Below are 20232 nucleotides of genomic sequence, written 5' to 3'. Positions count from 1 at the left end.
TTCTTCATTTAATATCCCTTGATGACTCTCGGAAGTCTATTATTCAAGTCACCAAATTCAATGCCACCTTGATGGCAAATAACAAAATGTATGTATTAGATTTGCCCTGTTATTCAGCAATCTGATGAACACTTAGGAAGAATAAAGAGTTTAAACTGATGAGGACCATTCTACAGTTATCACTATGATCCACTATGTGAGTCCCAGCATTGCTTATCACCTCCCCTCCCCATCCCGTTTCCACCACACAAACGAATCTGGAGCTTGCATTCCATTTTCCTTTTAATGTCCACACACCAATAAAAACAACCGACATTTTTTTTAACATTATATAACTCAACAAGTAAAACGAGTGATAAAAGATGTATCAAACATGTTTTGTAAAAAAATTATAAAACAAGAAAGTACTTAATTTCTTTAAAAAAGCATAGAAAGTATTGCATAAGAAAAGAGGCAACAATTGCATAGAACAGCTAGTTAGGAAGGGATCTTACCGTTCGGACAGCTGTCTTCAAATACAGCAAACGAAACTGGTGTTCGGTTTGTGCCTGCTGTAGGGCACAACTGCACTGTAGAATTGATGCAGTTTGACACCGCTTTAATTTCCAAGACTCAATGCTATGGTAACATGGGAGTTGTAGTTTTACAAATCCCAGCAATCCATAGTATTGATCCACGGCAGTGAAGTGTTGTCAAACTGGATTAATTCTACAATATAGACGCACCCACAGTTTAGAATCAAACACCATGTGGTTGTTAGGTCTGTAGCTGTTAAATCTATGCTAAAATTCTATAAAAATGCTATCAAAATGTGCCACTAGAAAAAGAAGGCATGTGATGTCAATGGTACTGTCTAGCAGACAAACCTATGTAAAAATATGATGCTCGTATAGGTTCTCCTGAAAGTATCCTTCCCTAAAAAGCCCTCAAAGAAGGATCCTAGATCAATCCAAAATCAAGTTCAGAGAAGGCAAGGGGAAAACAGTGCTAGTCCTGAAGTTCTAAGGCCCCATCTATACTGCCATATAAAATCCAGATTATCTGCTTTGAACTGGATTATATGGCGGTGAAGACTCACATAATCTAGTTCAAAGCAGATAAATGTGGATTATTTACTTTGATAATTTGAATTACACTGCAGTGTAGATCCAATCTAGAGATAGGGCAGCCAGAGTAAAAACTAGAGAGGATTCCTGCACCTTTAATGCTTAAAGGGGCAGGACATTTATCCAGTTTTCTCTTGTTAATGGGGGAAAAATTACCTTTTTCGGATTGCAACCCGCAAACCATCGTCCCAAATCATGCTACACAGGAGATGGTGGGAGTTTCAGTCCAAAAAAAGTAAAATTTCTACTGTCCGATAATAATAAGCCCCTTCCTGGAAGCAGACTGATGGGGACCTTTTGCACTATATATAGTGCTGTGATCTTACTTTTTACTGATACATGTGTGTTTGTCCAGTTTTGTTACCTGAGAGCTCCACCAAACTCCAAACTCACAATGCTATCCAAGGGACCTTTCACATGTACACGATTATAGCACTATGGTTCCACTTATGGAATCATAGAAGTTGTAGTCTGGAGAGACTTGATAGTAGGCATGGTCCAACTTGGGCCCTCTGGGTGTTTTGGACTTCAATTCCCATCATTCCTAACAGCCTCAGGCCCCTTCCTTTTCCCCCTCAGCCGCTTAAGCGGCTGAGGGGGAAAAGGAAAGGGCCCGAGGCTGTTAGGAATGATGGGAGTTGAAGTCCAAAACACCCAGAGGGCTAAAGTTGGACCATGCCTACTCTATCGCTTTCTGGCTCAGAATTCTAATTAAATCTCCCAACTCCAAATCCTAAGATACAAAAGAAGGGAATTGTGGGCATTAAAGTGGAATCGTAGTGCTATAATTGTGTAGTGTGCAAGGACACCAAGTGCTTTGTGCGAGAGGCAGATGGAGTAGAGATTGTAGAGACAGAAACACTATGAAAGGTGCCAATCCGGAGACTGGTAGAAGTAGTTAAGAGGGTCAGAATCAAACCCTGAACACATCAAATCACACTGCAACTGTCACAAAACAAATGTTTTGGGAGAACTTAACGCCATGCAAATGACCTAGGAAACCTTCCTTAAGATCCAAGTTTGGTAAATCAACCTCATGTGAAAAGAAGTTGGGAAGACAAGTAAAGTAAGACCAACGCTTGAACACACAAAGCACTGAAAATCCAGGACACTGACCCCCTCCCCAAAACACTGGAGAAAGCCCTCCCTTCCCACCCCCAGGCTCAGTAACTGCTCATTCCCAGATTGTTTTATTTCACAAAGCCAATGTCACGGCATCCTGAAAAACAATCGTGTATATATATATATTTCATAATGACTTCTAATAACGAGCCCAGCATTCCCAACACACCGACATATACAGTATCCTTCAGTTCTCATTTCTGAAACAACTGGAGCTTGCCCTGTCCATCCCTTAATGACGTCACTCCCTCTTTAACCCAAACCCTGAGGAAACAAACAAACAAACAAACAAACAAGTCTCACTCCAATATATGTATTCAAGTACAATTGGTTATCAAGCAACTCATTGGATATTGTGCTCACCAACCTCCATCTCTCGTTGTCCCACTCTAAAGATTTGCAATGCAACATCTGGCTGAAGCAATCTGCCTGGACAAGTAGACGAATTCAGAACTTTAAAGCAGTGGTTCCCAACTTTTGGGTTTCCAGGTGTTTTGGACTTCACCTCCCACAGTTCCTAACAGCTGGTAAGATGGCTGGGATTGCTGGGAGTTGAAGTCCAAAACACCTGGAGGCCCAAAGGTTGGGAACCATTGCTTTAAAGGGAAGTTAGTGTGGTTTCCTAATAATAAACATGATCCCAACTCATTAGAGAGCAGAAACATTATTTATAGTTGTATCGTAATATTTTGGTGGAAGACTTTCAAGGCTGTGCTGAAGAACACACAGTCCTCCGAATGTTGTTGGACAGCAACTTACATTAGCCCTCACCATGCTACATGCAATCCAAAATCTGGAAGGCCATCTCTTCTAGACTTTATTTATAAGCAACTATAAGACTTCTCCACCTTTTTTTGGCTTTCTAATCGTGCTGTGGACTTCATCCTCCAGAATCTTCAGACAGTACAGTGCATAACCAAGGAGGCCCTATCCACACTGTCTTATAATTCAGTTCAATGCAGTTACATTGTATTATAAAACTGCATTATGTGGCAAAGTAGATGGGCCTAAGTAGTTCTCAATGTGGGGTCCCCGGATGTTTTTGGCCTTCAACTCCCAGAAATCCTAACAGCTGGTAAACTGGCTGGGATTTCTGGGAGTTGTAGGCCAGAAACATCTGGAGACCCCAGGTTGAGAACCACTGACCTAAGTGTTCTGGAGCTTCAAATCCAAAATGTCTGAAGGACCAGTGATCAAACACCATTCCACTAGAGCAGGCATGGGAAAAGGAAGGCCCGGGGTATGGATGCGGCCCCCTGGGCACTTACCACAGGCCCTCCGCATTTTCCCTCTTATCTTGGCATAAGGACACAGTGGCTCGCCATGTATAATGCCAAAAAGATGGGGGAGGAAGGCACATAGCAGCTGAGAGCCCTCTGGAGCACTCTCAGCCATTGTGTGTCTCACCCTCCTCTCGGCATAGGGACGTTGTAAGCGACTCCATCCTTATGCTGGGAGGATGGCTCGAGGAAGGAACGCAGTGGCTGAGAGCCCTCTGGAGCACACTCAGCAACCACCTGTCTTGCCCTCCTCTCGGCATAATGCCAAGAGGACAGCCTGAAGAACAGGAAAGGAGGATGGGAAGAAGGGTCAGTGCAGTCACCGTGTGTCCCACCTTCATCCCAGCATGAGGATTGGACAAGCAGCCCTGTCCTTATTCTGGGAGGACAACCTAGGGATGACCCGGGCCCTGTCCTGTCCCCTCCTGGCCTGTCTTTTCCTGGGCCCTCCCCACCCAGGGTGTGCCCAGCCCCCCCCCCCCCTTCCTGGCCTGGCCCACAATCCAGCCCCAAGGCAAAGAAATTTCCTATGCATGCACTAGAGTTGTTCTGGACAGTTTTGGATTGCCACCCCAGTATTTCCCAGTCAGAATGGTAATAGTGAGGAACTGACTGGGGAATCTGGAGAGTTGTAATCCAGAAAAGATTGCATTTCACCTCTCTGTTCACTCCTAGACCCTTCCTGCCTTTCAAGTGGGTCTCCTAGATCAGGCAGAAGCTTCATTGCCACATGTGGCAGTCCAAACATTATAAAATGGCGCATTATAATGCTAATTTATGCTGTGAGAGACCAACTATTTCTGCTTGCCAACCACTATATTTCCTTTAAGTGAGCACATCTAACTACCCCCACCCCCAGCCATATTATGGCAGCCACAATAGATGGCAAATACAGTTGTCCACAAGACAAGAGTGGAAGTTTCAGGGTCAGAAGATGACCTACCAAAGAAAAGAACCCTAGCAAGTGGGATCTTGCTGGCTCTGGAGAGAAGGAAACACAGGACCCAAGTCCATTTGATATCTCTCAAAAACAATAACATGCTATATTACACTTAGGGCCCATCTGTTTCTGCCTGAACCACCTGCCCTGGGAAACAAAGGAAGACAATAATTCATAATAATGATGTTTACAAAAAAATAAGAACACACTTGAATGCATGTCTCAGAAAAGTGAAAAAATTAAGACTTCGATGGCACTCTGAGGCTACTAGATGAAAACAAAAGCCCCATACCCTTTGGGTTAGGAAGTTATTAAGCACCATTCTGCACACTTCAAGGTGCATGTCTACAAGGAAGATTCAAATTTGAGTGGAAGTGTGTTGAAGATGACTGGCTCTGCATTTAGTCAGACATGCAGTCTCAACACTCGGTCGCTGCCAAGAAGGGAAGAAAGCAGAGACAGCGTGAAAGAAAGAACAGAAAGGAAGACACAACATCCTTCTTTAAACAGATCCAAATACCCAAACTCTCCCATCACAGTAGTTAATTGAAATTTCATATTGGGACAGTGGATTCGATAGGACCGTTTGGTGGCTACTTTTTCTGAGCTGAGAGGTTAAACAGACTTGGAGAAGAAGTCATTCATTCAGTAGAAGAAAAAAGAGAACAGGACACCAGTGAGATGAGGCTCTTCCACAGTTACAGGGAGAAACCTGACCTACTCTCTCCTCCAATTCTGAAATAACTAAAGTCTCAAAGTAGCTGAAAGTTTCTTCAACAGCAGATGAATCCTTCATACCAGCAAGAAAACTTGCAAAAGAAGAAGTCTTCTGTTCCATTTAGACTTAGAGAGTTAACTGTTTTATAAAGCCATGCTTCTGTTTTCTCAATCCGGGGCAGGAAATCCATTTCTTCTTTTCTCTACTGCTCCCTGAAACATTTCTCTAGCAAAGCAAATAGGTCTGGTAGAACGAAAACATGGCTTCAATTTTTCCATTTTACAATTGCACCGTTTAAAAAAAGAGCAAGAAACACAACACACAGGAATCTGCAATAAAGTGTCTGCTGAAATTCACCTCCTTAGCAGTATTCAATCTTGTCCTGATTGATTGGTTGCTTGCATTAAAAAAAAATCTCAAAAAGACTGAATTTATGAATTCAAAGTATTATCTTTTCCTCAGGTGAAATATCTCTAATTCTTTCCAAACAAAAACAATGTGTGCATGGCATTGAATCATTGCCAATTTGGAAGCCGCTCTGAGTCGCCATCAGGGTGAGATTCTGGATCTGCATTTCTGAAGATCTGTCCACATTCAGCTTCTGAGATTTTTCATATCAAGGAAGAGAAAGAGATAAAGGAAGACAGGCAAAACCTGCTTTATGCAGATGTATCAAGAAAGCCGGGGAGCTGCTGGTACTGGTCAAGAAAGATCTTGGAGCCTTCTTCCCGAAAACCACATTCAAGTCCAGCAGTGCGAACTGATTTTCCAGCAAACGAGAACAACCTTCTCACATCCTTTGTCTTGTTTTCCAAGCTTCATGGCCTTCTGATTTCTAGCCCGAGGCCAGATGGTCAAAAGCAAAGCCAAGAAGGAAAAATAATAAGGGAGTGAGCTTTCTCCCTGTAGAAAGGCACCAAGATAAAGAGCATCAGAGTTTGTTGGTTTGCTTGAAAAATCTCCCCAGCCCACAACTGAAATAAAAATCTTAGTACATATTAATCCTTGAATTGGGGAACCAGAGGGACCTGCCCCTATTTGTTCCCACAGAAGAGAAATGCACCCCCACCGAAGGGGGCTGAAGATTAAGACATTTTCCAGAAGGTCAGCGAGGCAGTCAAGACGCCAGCCGCAAATACAGCAATGGTCTGCCAAGTTGGGGTGCCGAAGTAGGACAGGAGGCCCTCCTGGAACAAAGAGGGGAGTGGAAAATAAATGACAGGCTTCAGGAATACACCCCCCTAGCCTTCCACAGTAGCCCACCCCTCTATAAATAAACATAAGGCTTGAGACATTCTGACTCTTTATTCAGAGTTGGTTTTCTGACAAGCCTTTCTTGCTTCATTAATGGAATTTTACTTGGGTGAAATTCACCACATTCACACATCCCAAGGCAGGTGATTTACTAAAACTATGTTTTGTCTCTTCAATTGTGGTGCCCAGAACTGGACACAATATTCCAGGTGTGGTCCATGATTTCCCTGGATTTAGACACTAGACTCCTATTGATGCAGGCCAAAATCCCTTTGGCTTTTTTTGCCGCCGTATCACATTGTTGGCTCATGTTTAACTTGTTGTCCACGAGACCCCAAGATCTTTTTCACACATACCTCTCTCGAGCCACACGTCGCCCATTCTCTATCCTTGCATTTGGATAATACAAAACATTTGCTGAGCAAAGGTTGGATAAGTGAGACTCTACTGTATATCAGTTTAACAGTTGAGAAACCTAATTGAACGTAACTCCAATTGGTGAATGTTGAAGTAAGAAAAAAAAACACAAGCACTCAGCATCTCCTTCACCTGAAGCACTAGATCAGGTATGGGCAAACTTTGGCCCTCCAGATGTTTTGGACTTCAACTCCCACAATTCCTAACAGCCTACCGGCTGTTAGGAATTGTGGGAGTTGAAGTCCAAAACACCTGGAGGGCCAAAGTTTGCCCAGACCTGCACTAGAGCCTATATTTAGAGTCAGGGAGCAAATAATTCTGGATTTTGGGAGTTGTTGTTCAATGTCACCTTGGGTTTCAAGTTTGGGAGCTACACTGATTTGCTTAAGGGATCAGCTTTCAACTCACCCATCCTCCCTGGGCTTGGATCCAGGTCACGACATGATTTTTGATGTACTCCATTGTCCAGCTAATGATGGTCTTTATGAGCTCTGGTAATTTAGTGCAAATTGCCTATTAATGGGAGATGAAAGGGAAGAACCAGGTGTTAAGCAGTAGTGAAGGTGAGACAGAGCTGGGAAAGTTACTTTCGTGGACTATAACACTACCAATGGTTGTGCAGTGATAATAATAATAATAATAAACTTTATTTGTACCCCGCTACCATCTTCCCAAGGGACTTGGTGCGGCTTTCATGAGGCCAAGCCCACAATACATCTATAAACAAAACATCAAATAAAAAAAAATCAATACAATACAACTCATACAAATCACATAAACAAAAATAAGCAATAAACAATCAACAGTGGCATACAAGCATTTAAAAACCAATGGCCAGGCCAAATGTAATAGATTAAAATTAAAATAATGCTGACATGACGTGAACATTTTCAGAAAGAAGTGAGGGAACGCAGTCAGTCCTAAATAATTGTAATAATTGTAATAATTGTGCATTGTTATTGCTTATTGGTAATTTATGGATAATGTGTTAAGTCAAGTGTTATATGTTGTATGGAACCACTGCTGTTTCTACTGTTTTTACTGTTTGTGAACCGCTATGAGTCGCCTTCGGGCTTGAGATACAGCGGTATATAAGCAAAGTAAATAAATAAATAAATGGTAAAGTGCATTTTGAGGGCATATTGCTGAGAGTTTTCCTTATTCTGGGAAGGCACACTGGAACAACCACGTTTTCAGGTTCCTCCTAAAGACTGCCAGAGTTGGAGCATGTCTGATGTCCCTGGGAAGTGAGTTCCAGAGTCGGGGGGCCACCATCGAGAAGGCCCTCTGTTTTCACCCCCAAAATTGCCATTGGCTCTGCAGACCAGTGTGTTTTGGGAGTTCCAGTTCAAAAAGTAACCTTTCCAAGTTCTGCACAACAATCAAATGAAGGGAAGAGTGGCCGCAGCATACTTACCTTCAGGACCAACTTGCACGCAAAGTAGAACAAAGCTACCACTCGTCCCCAGTTGAAGGTCCCGTCAGAGAACATCTCGGCAGCGACTCTGAAAAAAACCTCCTTCGGCGGATACACCTGGACTTGCTCTATCATACTGTGGGAGACAGGATTAAAAAAGCAACCCCGGTCAGAGGAGGATAACGACAATGTTGTGTGTCCTGGGAATGAAATCTCCGAGTGTCTGATGCAATGCAGACCACGCAAAGGAAATATGAGGTAATGGGGACATTGCTGAGGTTCATCCTCCGTAAGTCTTAGATCATCTCAATTTGGTGAGTAAACAAATGGATCTGGAGAGTCATCATTGGTAGGAAAGCAGAAAGCAATCAATCACATCACCAAGCAGGAGGAAGACAGAAGGAAAACAGTTCCATCCTCTTCATAAAGACACAATTAAGAAGTCAACTCCATGTCCTGCGGTGATGGATGGCCATGTTCCAGAAGCATTATCTCTTGACATTTCACCTGGATCTATGGCAGGCATCCTCACAGGTTGTGAGGTCTGTTGGAAACTTTGAAAATGGGGTTTATATATCTGTGGAATGTCAATGGAAGAGAGATATTGACAAACTGGAATATGTCCAGAAGAGGGCGACGAAAATGATCAAGGGTCTGGAGAACAAGCCCTATGAAGAGCGGCTTAAAGAGCGGCTTAAAGAGCTGAAGAAGAGAAGGCTGAGAGGAGACATGATAGCCATGTATAAATATGTGAGAGGAAGCCACAGGGAGGAGGGAGCAAGCTTGTTTTCTGCTTCCCTGGAGACTAGGACGCAGAACAATGGCTTCAAACTACAAGAAAGGAGATTCCATCTGAACATGAGGAATAACTTCCTGACTGTGAGAGCCGTTCAGCAGTGGAACTCTCTGCCCCGGAGTGTGGTGGAGGCTCCTTCTTTGGAGGCTTTCAAATAGAGGCTGGATGGCCATCTGTCAGGGGTACTTTGAATGCAATATTCCTGCTTCTTGGCAGGGGGTTGGACTGGATGGCCCATGAGGTCTCTTCCAACTCTATGATTCTATGATTTTACATAGGATTTGTGCTACGTTAGAACAGTAAAGACAAATATCACTTAAGTAAAACAAACATTAAATATTAAATAACCAGAAAAATAAAATAAGGTGTAAACACTAAACTAATCTGGGAATCTGCTATTGTAGGTATAAATGTTGCAATTGGCCAACTTGATTAGCATGTAATGGCCTAGAAGTTTCAAGGTCTGGCTTCTTACTGCCTGGGGGAATCCTTTGTTGGGAGGTGATTGCCTGGCCCTGACTATTTCCTGTCTGCAATTCCCCTGTTTTTGAGTGTTGTTCTTCATTTACTGTTATGATTTTAGAGTTTTTTTTAATACTGGCAGCCAGATTTTGAACATCAGGAGAGAATGCTTCTGGAACATGGCCATACAGCCCCGAAAACTCACAACAACCTAGTCATTCCGGCCATGAAAGCCTTCAATAATACCGTCAACTCCAAGTTTTGCCTCTTCCCCAGTGGAACTTAATAGCATTGAAAACTTATGCCTGGTTTAGTTATTTTTCTATGTTCTGTGTATATTGTTTATATACTCTGATGTTTTTATACTTTAATGTCATGTTGTTTATTTTATTGTAATTTTGAATTTTTTTCTTTGTATTGTAATTTATTGTTCGGGCTTGGCCCCACGTAAGCTGCTCTGAGTCCCCATTGGGGGAGATGGTGGCAGGGTATAAATAAAGTTGTTGTTGTTGTTGTTGTTGTTGTGTCCCTCTTCATATCATTTTCCTCTTGTGTTATATTTTTTCAGGTCGTAAGCAAGAGACACGGGACTTTCCTGAATTAAACTGAAACAAATCACCACTGAGATATTTTTCGAACTGCAAAGTGGGGTATAAAATAATCAGCGAACATTCTTTTAACCACAGAGTCTGAATAAGGAAACCAAACCACACGCTACAAAAGAATTCAGTGACGAACGGAACTATGCTCAGACACTAACCTCAATGGCATGGGGGGAAATTCCTTCTATGTGACCATTTACACAAAATGGAGCACAAAACCGAACCCGTCTTTCAGAGAAGGCCACAAAAGAATGTTTAAAACTCACTCTTATCTAAAGCTACATCTCCCCCAATGACATTAGTGCATCCTGCAAGTCCCAAGGGAGCCCCAATACCTTTACTGCCACAAAAGCCACACTTCCTAGGAGCGTACTTGGAATACACACCCAAGAGCAGCTCACCAACTTTGACCTTTTTCTGATACCAGGCAAAGCTTTATTTATTTTTCTCCTCTGCACAAGAATTCCAGCACCTTGAACGGCTGGTTACTGTTGTTATTCTATGGCTTAGCTGGTCTTTGGTTGACGTAACTCTTATTTCCGTGTGCTCCTTTTGCTCTATGGTACACCTCCCTGTCGGCTTTATGCTGAATGACAACTAAGAAGCTTACAGAAAGCTAAACGGTATGTTTCATCAGCCAATAGCCTTATTATTTCTTTGCCTTGCATTGTCTTTTCTTCCACAAACATGGAGTTTGAGGCATCTAACAAAATAAATTCTATTCTAGCATCGAACAGATTTACTGCAAATAATTCCAAAAAGAGGGGAAAGTGTCAGAAATATTAACTATTAACTAAGTATTTTTAATTATAAAAATGTGAGTGAAGCACTGAAAGAGTTAAATGGATGCAATGACTCTGCAAAAGCTGTAGTTCAGTATAAGCAGGTGTGACTGTAGCTTAGTTCGCCTCAGTGTATGAGAGGCGTCGGTCTGAGAGAACCCTCAGAGTGAGAAGGCCTCAATGGGAAGTAGGCTTCAGTATGAGAAGGCCTGGTGTGTGAGAAGCTTTGGTGAGGGAATCCCCAGGTTGAAGGCCTTGTGTGTAATGTTCATGTGTGAAACTCCAGTGTAAAGACTGCTGTGTGCAAAGCTACTGTGTGAAGCTCCTGTGTTACTTCAGTGTGAGAGGAGGCTCTGTGAGAGTGAAGCTGTTTATCTGCACGAGAAAGAAGCCCAGCATGGAAGCTGTTCAAAATAGGAAGTATAAAGAATTTTTTGTTCATGTTATGGAAACCTTGATCTTGACAGATTAGACAGATTAGAGAGATGGGCCAAAACTAACAACATGAAGTTCAACAGGGTCAAATGCAAGATACTCCACTTAGGCAGAAAAAAACCAAAATGCAAAGATATAGAATGGGGGACACCTGGCTCGAGAGCAGTATGTGTGAAAAAGATCTTGGAGTCCTCGTGGACAAGTTAAGCATGAGCCAACAATGTGATGTGGCGGCAAAAAAGCCAATGAGATTTTGGCCTGCATCAATAGGAGCATAGTGTCTAGATCTAGGGAAGTAATGCTACCCCTCTATTCCGCCTTGGTTAGACCACACCTGGAATACTGTGTCCAATTCTGGGCACCACAATTGAAGGAAGATATTGACAAGCTGGAATATGTCTAGTGGAGGGCGACTAAAATGATCAACGGTCTGGAGAACAAGCCCTATGAGGAGCGGCTTAAGCAGCTGGGCATGTTTAGCCTGAAGAAGAGAAAGCTGAGAGGAGATATGATAGCCTTGTATAAATATGTGAGAGGAAGCCACAGGGAGGAGGGAGCAAGCTTGTTTTCTGCTTCCTTGGAGACTAGGACACAATGGAACAATGGCTTCAAACTACAAGAAAGGAGATTCCATCTGAACACGAGGAAGAGCTTCCTGACTGTGAGAGCTGTTCAGCAGTGGAACTCTCTGCCTTGGAGTGTGGTGGAGGCTCATTCTTTGGAAGCTTTTAAACAGAGGCTGGATGGGCATCTGTCAGAGATGCTTTGAATGCAATATTCCTGCTTCTTGGCAGGGGGTTGGACTGGATGGCTCATGAGGTCTCTTCCAGCTCTAGGATTCTATGATTCTATGGTCTTGTAAATAGTGCAACCATATTATTTTGCTATTAAAAAAGCCTCCTATGGAAGAGATAACATTGGTCTGTGTGTTTTTTGTTCTTTTTATCACTCTCAGAAGGCCCTTCCATACAGGCCCTATATCCCAGGATCTGATTCCAGGTTTTCTGTTTGCCCCAGATTATCTGGAGTGTGGACTCATATAATCCAGTTTAAAGCAGAAAACCTGGGATCAGATCCTGGGATATAGGGCCTGTATGGAAGGGCCTTTTGAGAGTCATAGTCCAAAGCACTATACCATGCTGGGCATGTGGTTTTTCAGCAGTAACTGGAAACAAGAAAACACACCTTTGCAGCTCCATATTTCCGTCCAATTCATCTCCGATCCTGCGCAGGCACTCACTCAACTTCTTGGTGCTAGGGTCACAAATCCGAGACTCTGATTCCTTGAGCTCCGCCAACGTTGCCTGGATGCGTTCAGAGTCTCCACAGCTCTGCACTCGGTCCCAGATAAATCTGTGACAAGGGGAAAATAGAAAAAATGAGGCCTCAAAGGAAACTATTTAGAAAGCAAGACAATTCCAGCTGCGCTACTGTCTCAATTTGTCCTGATGTCCTCCGTTCAACCAACACACCACTATGGCTTTTTGCCCTGGTCTTCAGAAATCCTCACCATATCCAAACATTCTTGCCCCTTTGTAGTGCTGTTATACTATTTTAACTGCCATGGTCCCATCCTATGAAATCCTGTGATTGGCTATTTAGTAAGGGCATTTGGAATAATTCTTAGCCAGAGACCTCTAGTGCAGTGTTTCTCAACCTTCCTTATATATCTTCTCTAGGTTTTTATAGTATATCTATTTCTCTTTGCATACTCACCCTTTCAGAAGCACCGTTCCTGTCTGAAGGATCTGATCCGAACTGGTGCCTGTGTAAGAAAGGACAATAATAAGAAAAGTTGGGGGGGGGGGGGAGAGCAATGTAGCTCGTTTAGGGAGATAGAGGTTTGCATGACAGGAAAGAGTAATAATATGAAAAAAGACATTATTTTCAGTGGGTTGCTGTGAGTTTTCCGGGCTGTATGGCCATGTTCCAGAAGCATTCTCTCCTGACGTTTCGCCTGCATCAATGGCAGGCATCCTCAGAGGTTGTGAGGTCTGTTGGAAACTAGGCAAGTAGGGTTTATATATCTGTGTAATGTCCAGGGTGGGAGAAAGAACTCTTGTCTGTTTGAGGCAAGTGTGAATGCTGCAATTGATCCCTTTGATTAGCATTGAACAGCCTAGCAGCTTCAAGGCTTGGCTGGAAATAACACTTTCAACATGAAATAATAAGTTCAAACCAGGAATAGATTTTTTAAAAAATTTTGTTACACAGTATTGTGTTCTTGAAGGCCTTCGTGACTGAAATCACTGAGTCGCTGTGGGGTTTCCAGGCTGTCTGGCCATGTTCCAGAAGCGCTCTCTCCTGACGTTTTGCCCATATCTATGGCAGACATCCTCAGAGGTTGTGAGGTCAGTTGGAAACTAGGCAAGTGGGGTTTATATATCTATGGAATGTCCAGGGTGGGAGAAAGAACTCTTGTCTGTTTGAGGCAAGTGTGAATGTTGCAATTGGCTACCTTGATTAGCATTGACATAATTTTCCATTTTCCCCGAAGTCCCTTTCCCCCTGAAAATGGGAAAAATTAAAATTACCAATAGTACAATATTTACTTTTAGAATGATGGACAAAACATATAAAACTAGATGTTCATAAATTGACTCCCCCAAAATGGTTTGTAAGAACTACATAAGAGGAAGAGCAATTTTTAGGAGGAGCTTGAAAACGTGGTTGTTCCAGTGTGCCTTCCCAGAATAAGGAAACTCCAAGCAATGTGTCCCCAAATGCACTTTACCAGGATATCTGCATGCCCCATCCCCCTCCAAATACCTACACTTTTCACCTGGTCATGCCCAGCATATTTTTAATTTTAACTATTACATTTGGCCCTGCCATGGATTTTAATGTGTCGTTGTGTTTCGTTAATGTTTATTGCTTTGTTTTGAGTTAATTTTGTTGTTGTGTTTTTACTGATGTATTTGGGCTCGGCCTCTTGTAAGCCGAACCAATTCCTCCGGGAGATGGTAGCGGGGTACAAATAAAGGTTTATTATTATTATTATTATTATTATTATTATTAAGACTGTTACGTAAAACTGTGCACAGTATCAGATCATTGCAATTTATGGTTTTGCTTTCAAATCAAAATTTGTCGTTTGTAATTCAAAAATATATATTTTCAAAACATGAATGGTTTAATCTGTGGGGAGCTGACTGTATAACTTTTCATACCAATGTAAACTGAAAATCCTTGTCTGTTAGAACTCTATTGGAGCTTGATGATATCTAGTCATTCACATGTTGGACTCCAATTTCTTCAATCCTAAGCAACATGGCCTTACTGTCGGCCAGAGTCCAACGTGTGAATGACTAGATACCGTCATGTCCAAATTTAGTTCTAACATCATGGAAAGGAAAGAAAAAAGCAATTACTTTCCTCCATATCGCTCTTCCTAAATGCAATGTATGAGCTCATAGCTGAGTGCATGAGTTCACCAGGAAAAAAACAAGACACTTGGATTCCACCTGTCTTTCATATACTGGAACTGGCTCCTTACCTTTCTTGGAGACACAGCAACATGACTTAAAGACGCAAAACAGAAACTCAATCAAGCAAATAAACTCTTTCCCTTCTGTTTTCTCAAGTGGCTCTTCCCCCTTCCTCATCAGTGCAATACAATCATTATGACTAATAATTTGTTTTGCAGGTTTTATTGCCCTTTACAGTTAGTCAGACTCAGCAACTTTGCAAAAGTATTATGTGCAGAAAGAAAAGTCAGGGTCAGGCCCAAAGTCTATAGGTTACACCCACAACTCAGAGGCTGGTGGTAATGCATCTCACAGGGCATCTATAAGGCTAGGCCAAGAGTCTTTTATTCGCATGCTCTAACATATAGCTGCATTTTGGAACACAGTTGTATATAGTACAAAATAGCTAGCCTTCAACCTTTGTGGTTTTGTCATTTGCGGATATGATTATTTATAGATTTGATTAGTTCTTAACCCCAGCGAATGTGAAGAGTTGACTGCAGTTGAAGTGTTGAACTGGGACTTCCTCTTTGCCTGACCTAGTTTACTGGTTGCTGTGAGGTTAAAGTGGAGAGGAAAATAATATTGATCTGACTGGTGAAGCAATTCCTTAATAGGCAATGAAGAAAATCAATAAATAAAATCTGAGTCAGAAAAGGATCAAAGGTGGTCTAGGCGGCCTTTTTACTCCTGACCAGGGCAATGCTTCCTTCCATCATCTCACCAACTAGTTTCTCAAGAACAACATAAGCAAATAGCAAGGAAATCAGTATTTATTTATCACGTAAATTACACAAATGACCAGCCACTGCCAAAAGGGACAGAGAGTTTCATCTATGCCGATGATTGTGCCATTACCGCTCAAGCAGGGAGTTTGGAAATGGTTGAACAAAAGCTTTCTAAAGCTTTAGGTGCTCTTACTGTCTATTACAGGGAAAAACAGCTGATTCCTAATCCATCTAAAACACAGACGTGTACTTTTCACTTTAAGAACAGACAAGCATCTCGAGCTCTGAGGATCACTGGGAAGGAATCTCACTAAAGCACTGGAGCACACCAAAATACCTAGGAGTCACTCTGGGCCATGCTCTGACTTACAACAAGCACTGCTTGACTATCAAGCAAAAAGTGGGTGCTAAAAATAATATCATACTAAAGTTGATTGGCACTACCTGGGGATCACAACCAGACACAGTGACAATAACTGCCCTTGTGCTTTGCTACTCTCCTGCTGAGTACGCACGCCAGTATGGAATACATCTCACCACGTTAAAACTGTGCATGTGGCTCTTAATGAGACATGCCGCATTATCACAGGATGTCTACACCCTACACCGCTGGAGAAAGAAATCAGTATAATTCAAGCATTTCTTCCAAGCTAACTTAAGTAAGTTTGGTGTCATGTTTACATCTTCATTTCCAAAACAAAATACAATCTGCAACATACAGAGTAGGTCAAAAGTTACAATGGGGTTTCAATATTTAAGAACTCCTTTATTTATTTGTTTGTTTGTTTTTAAGTTACAGTGAAAGACCATTCTCTGGCAATACAGTGGTCTTCAGCAAGACATTGATTCAGTCCTTGAGACACCTGTCCTCACTTTCCCTGTAACCAGGGAGTGCATCATTAGTGGTGTTGTTGATTATTCATTCAGTTGCTTCCAACTCTTTGTGAACTCATGAACCAGCCCACGCCAGAGCTTCCTGTCGGCTGTGGCCACCCCCAGCTCCTTCAAAGTCAAGCCAGTCACTTCAAGGATACCATCCATCCATCTTTACCTTGGTCGGTCCCTCTTCCTTTTTCCTTCCATTTTCCCCAGCATCATTATCTTCTCCAAGCTTTCCTGTCTTCTCATTATGTGGCCAAACTACTTCACCTTTGCCTCTAACATCCTTCCCTCCAGTGAGCAGTCGGGCTTTATTTCCTGGAGCATGGACTAGTACTACTATACTAATGCTATACTGGGCATGGCGCCAGTATTTACCGCCATAGTTAGCTGTTAGTATTTTATATTGTGTTTACTTTTATGTATGTTTTTCGACACATCTGAAAGCCACCCCGATTCCCTTCGGTGGTGGGATACATGAATAAAGTTATTATGTTAATATTACTAATATAACATCACACATAGCGTTTATGGGAAATACAATTATATTACATTATGTGTAAAATATATTTTTCAAAGAAAATCCAAAAACTTATTCAAACATCAGGCGCCTTTGTGACTTTTGGCCTGGTGTTTACAACCCATTTCCCATACATTCTTCCCCACCCTGATCTAAATGTAGATTGTAAACTTCAAGGAAGAAGGGATGAGACCAAGCAATGACTAATAACTAACACGGTTTCCCCCCAGAAAGAAACTTGCAGAAAATTGCAGAGAGGAGGAACTACATTGAACGTCTACCTCCAGAAATGTCAAACGTGCCACTGTAGCTAACAGGTGGCTGGATTATATGGACTTTGATCCTGTTTGGCTTTTCTTATGTTCCTTGTGTAATGTGACATCATCAACTTATCTACCGCCAAAGATATGGTGATGCTTTATAGTTTCGATTTACAAAAAAATCAGGCCAATTTATGGTAAACAGAAAAAATTGCAGCCAACAGTCTTAATGTGTAAATAGATATGTGCATTTGTTTCCATATCATTTAATGCCCTATTTTCAAAAGCCATTAAAGACATTTCCATTGCCAAGAGTAATCCTTAAAGTCTTGTCGAAGACTTTCATTGCCAGAATAACAGGGTTGCTGTGAGTTTTCTGGGCTGTATGGCCATGTTCCAGAAGCATTCTCTCCTGACGTTTTGCCCACATCTATGGCAGGCATCCTCAGAGGTTGTGAGGTGACACAAACACCAATGATGCCTGCCATGGATGTGGACAAAATGTCAGGAGAGAATGCTTCTGGAATATAGCCATACAGCCTGGAAAACACACCAATCCTTAAAAGTGTTAGCATTACAACCATTATGGGTCTTATAAGGGAGGAATGCCATTATTATCATCATCATTGTTGTTGTTGTTGTTATTATTATTACTACTACTACTACTACTACTACTACGGAAAAAAGTTCGGATTATTGATGTTACCATTCCAGGTGACAGACGCATTGAGGAAAAACAACAGGAAAAACTCTGCTGTTATCAGGACCTCAAAATTGAACTGCAAAGGCTCTGGCATAAAACAATACAGGTGGTCCCAGCGGTCATTGGCATACTGGGTGCCATGCCAAAAGATCTCAGGCAGCATTTGGAAACAATAAACATTGACAAAATCACGATCTGTCAACCACAAAAGACCACCTGACTTGGATCTGCATGCATCATTTGGAAATACAGTCCTAGACGCTTGGGAAGTGTTCAACTTGTGATTTTGATATGAAATCCCACATGCTGTGACATACTATGTTTTGTGTCAATAATAATAATAATAATAAGTCAAAAATACATTACATAGTCTAGGCAACTGAAACAAAGGGGAAAAGAATAAATTGCCAAGAGACAAAACGAAAATGTAGTCAGTCGGTCCTATATATCCACAGATCTATACCCATGGTTGAAAAAAATATTCCCCTCCAAAAAAGGTCCAAAAAGCAAACCTTGATTTTGACACTTGATACAATGGACACAGTTTTCTTATGCCATTGTGTATAATAGGACCCAAGCAGCCATGGATTTGGGTTCTCATGAAGGGTCTTCGAAATAAACTGCAGTAAATACCAAGTTTCATGCCCAGGCATGCCTTGTATAGAAAACATAGTGCTGCCATTTGATAAGAGTCTAGCCAGAGAATAATCCCCATACAATTCGATTGAGGCCCCATCTACACTGACTACATAATGCAGTTTCAAACTGTTATTGAAGAAAGTGGTTTCACTGTGCAAATGAGTACTCTTGAAACTGGTTTGAGGACTGGACGGCGATTACACAAACAACAGAGCAGCGATACGCATTAAGGACTTTCTTTCGCGCGCTTTTTGTGAGAGTTTGTCATTTGGCTGCCGCAGTTTGAAGCTAGCTTCTAACTGTATTAAATGTCAGTGTAGATGGGGCCAGAGTTGAATGGGGCTTCTTGCTGCCAGGTAGGACTTTACAGGATGACAGCATCTTTCTTCCCATAGGACGTAAAGGAAATGAATGGGACTTGTTCCCAGGTCAGAGTGGATAGCATGAATGGGGTTGAATGGGGTGTCTAGGGATGCATCTACACTTTTAGTTGAATAGGGTGTCTAGAGATGCATCTACACTGTAGAGTTAATGCAGTTCGGCACCACTTGCCTTGACTCAATACTATGGAATATTGGGAATTGTAGCTTGGTGAGGCACCAGCACTGTTTAGCAGAGTGACTAAAGATAGTGGAACTCACTGCCCCGGAGTGTGGTGGAAGCTTTTAAACAGAGGTTGGATGGCCATCTGTCAGGGGTGCTTTGAATGCAATTTTCCTGCTTCTTGGCAGAATGGGTTGGACTGGATGGCCCATGAGGTCTCTTCCAACTCTATGATTGTAAAACTGCAAATGCCAAGATTCCATAACATTGAGCCATTGAAGTTAAAGCGGTGTCAAACTGTGTTAACTCCACAGTGTAGATGCAGCCTGGGATGGCAGCACTTTTATCTTCTCATGGAGTGCAATGAACTTATGTAGAGGTAGACTTTAACCTGATACCCCTACCCTATATATAGATATATATATATGTCCCGCCAATCAATGCAGAGCTGTCAATCATCTCCCCTTTTTTCTTCTTCCCATCCCTTCTTCCCGCTCAATGCCAATGGCAGAAGGAGGAGGCAGGCTCTCTCACCCGCTTTCCGAGGAGGGGCCTCAGCTTCCCGCGATCTCCCGGGATCCGCTGTTGCTGCCGCCATCTCGCCTTCAATACAATGCAATGCAATGTAAGGCAATGCAATGCAATGCAATGCAACGCGCTCTGCCCTGCCCTGCCTTTTGCCTCTAGCCGGCGAGCCCAGTTACAAAAAGTCACGTGACCCAGCAGCCCAGGCAGAGCCAGCCTATAGAAGGAGACGGGACGCCGAGGAACAACAAGGGCGCCTCCTGCAGTCACGTGACTCAGAGGCAGCTCCTTTCTCCCTCCCCCCTCCCTCCCTCGCGTTCTACCAACGACGGCGCCATTCTTAGAGCGGCCCAAACTCCCTTCCTCTGTTTCCTCTTTGAATGTTCCAACCGGAAGTCCAGATTGTTGTCAAGCTCCTTCTTCCTGTTTTTGGCAACTTTCGGACAGGAAGTGTTTGGGATTTTTTTTCTCTGTCCCCCCAGATTTTTGAATACCTGTATTTGGATATAAGTTGGATTTTCATAAATGCATTTTATACACATACCTTTGTACTTTCCCCCCTCAGTATTTATATAAAAAATTTGAACATGGGATAAAGTGTATATTGAATTATCAGAACGTAAAGGTGCCACCATCA

The 20232-nt window shown here is 42.4% G+C and overlaps 1 protein-coding gene across 1 annotated transcript; it reads right to left on the bottom strand.

Moving 5' to 3' along the window:
* Positions 1-269: 269 nt before the first annotated feature.
* LOC132777943 (apoptosis regulator BAX-like) lies at positions 270-19851 on the bottom strand. The gene is made up of 6 exons (XM_060780502.2): positions 19605-19851; positions 13048-13096; positions 12517-12684; positions 8255-8390; positions 7246-7350; positions 270-6353 (listed from the first exon to the last, which is right to left on the bottom strand). Exons 1-6 carry the CDS (start codon positions 19666-19668, stop codon positions 6252-6254), a joined length of 624 nt encoding a protein of 207 aa, XP_060636485.1. The 5' UTR covers positions 19669-19851; the 3' UTR covers positions 270-6251.
* Positions 19852-20232: the final 381 nt, after the last annotated feature.

The sequence above is a fragment of the Anolis sagrei genome, chromosome 6, assembly GCF_037176765.1.
Source record: "Anolis sagrei isolate rAnoSag1 chromosome 6, rAnoSag1.mat, whole genome shotgun sequence".
Lineage (NCBI taxonomy): Eukaryota > Metazoa > Chordata > Lepidosauria > Squamata > Dactyloidae > Anolis > Anolis sagrei.
Note: the sequence above shows the minus strand (reverse complement) of the source record. Positions and strands in the feature narration are given on the sequence as shown.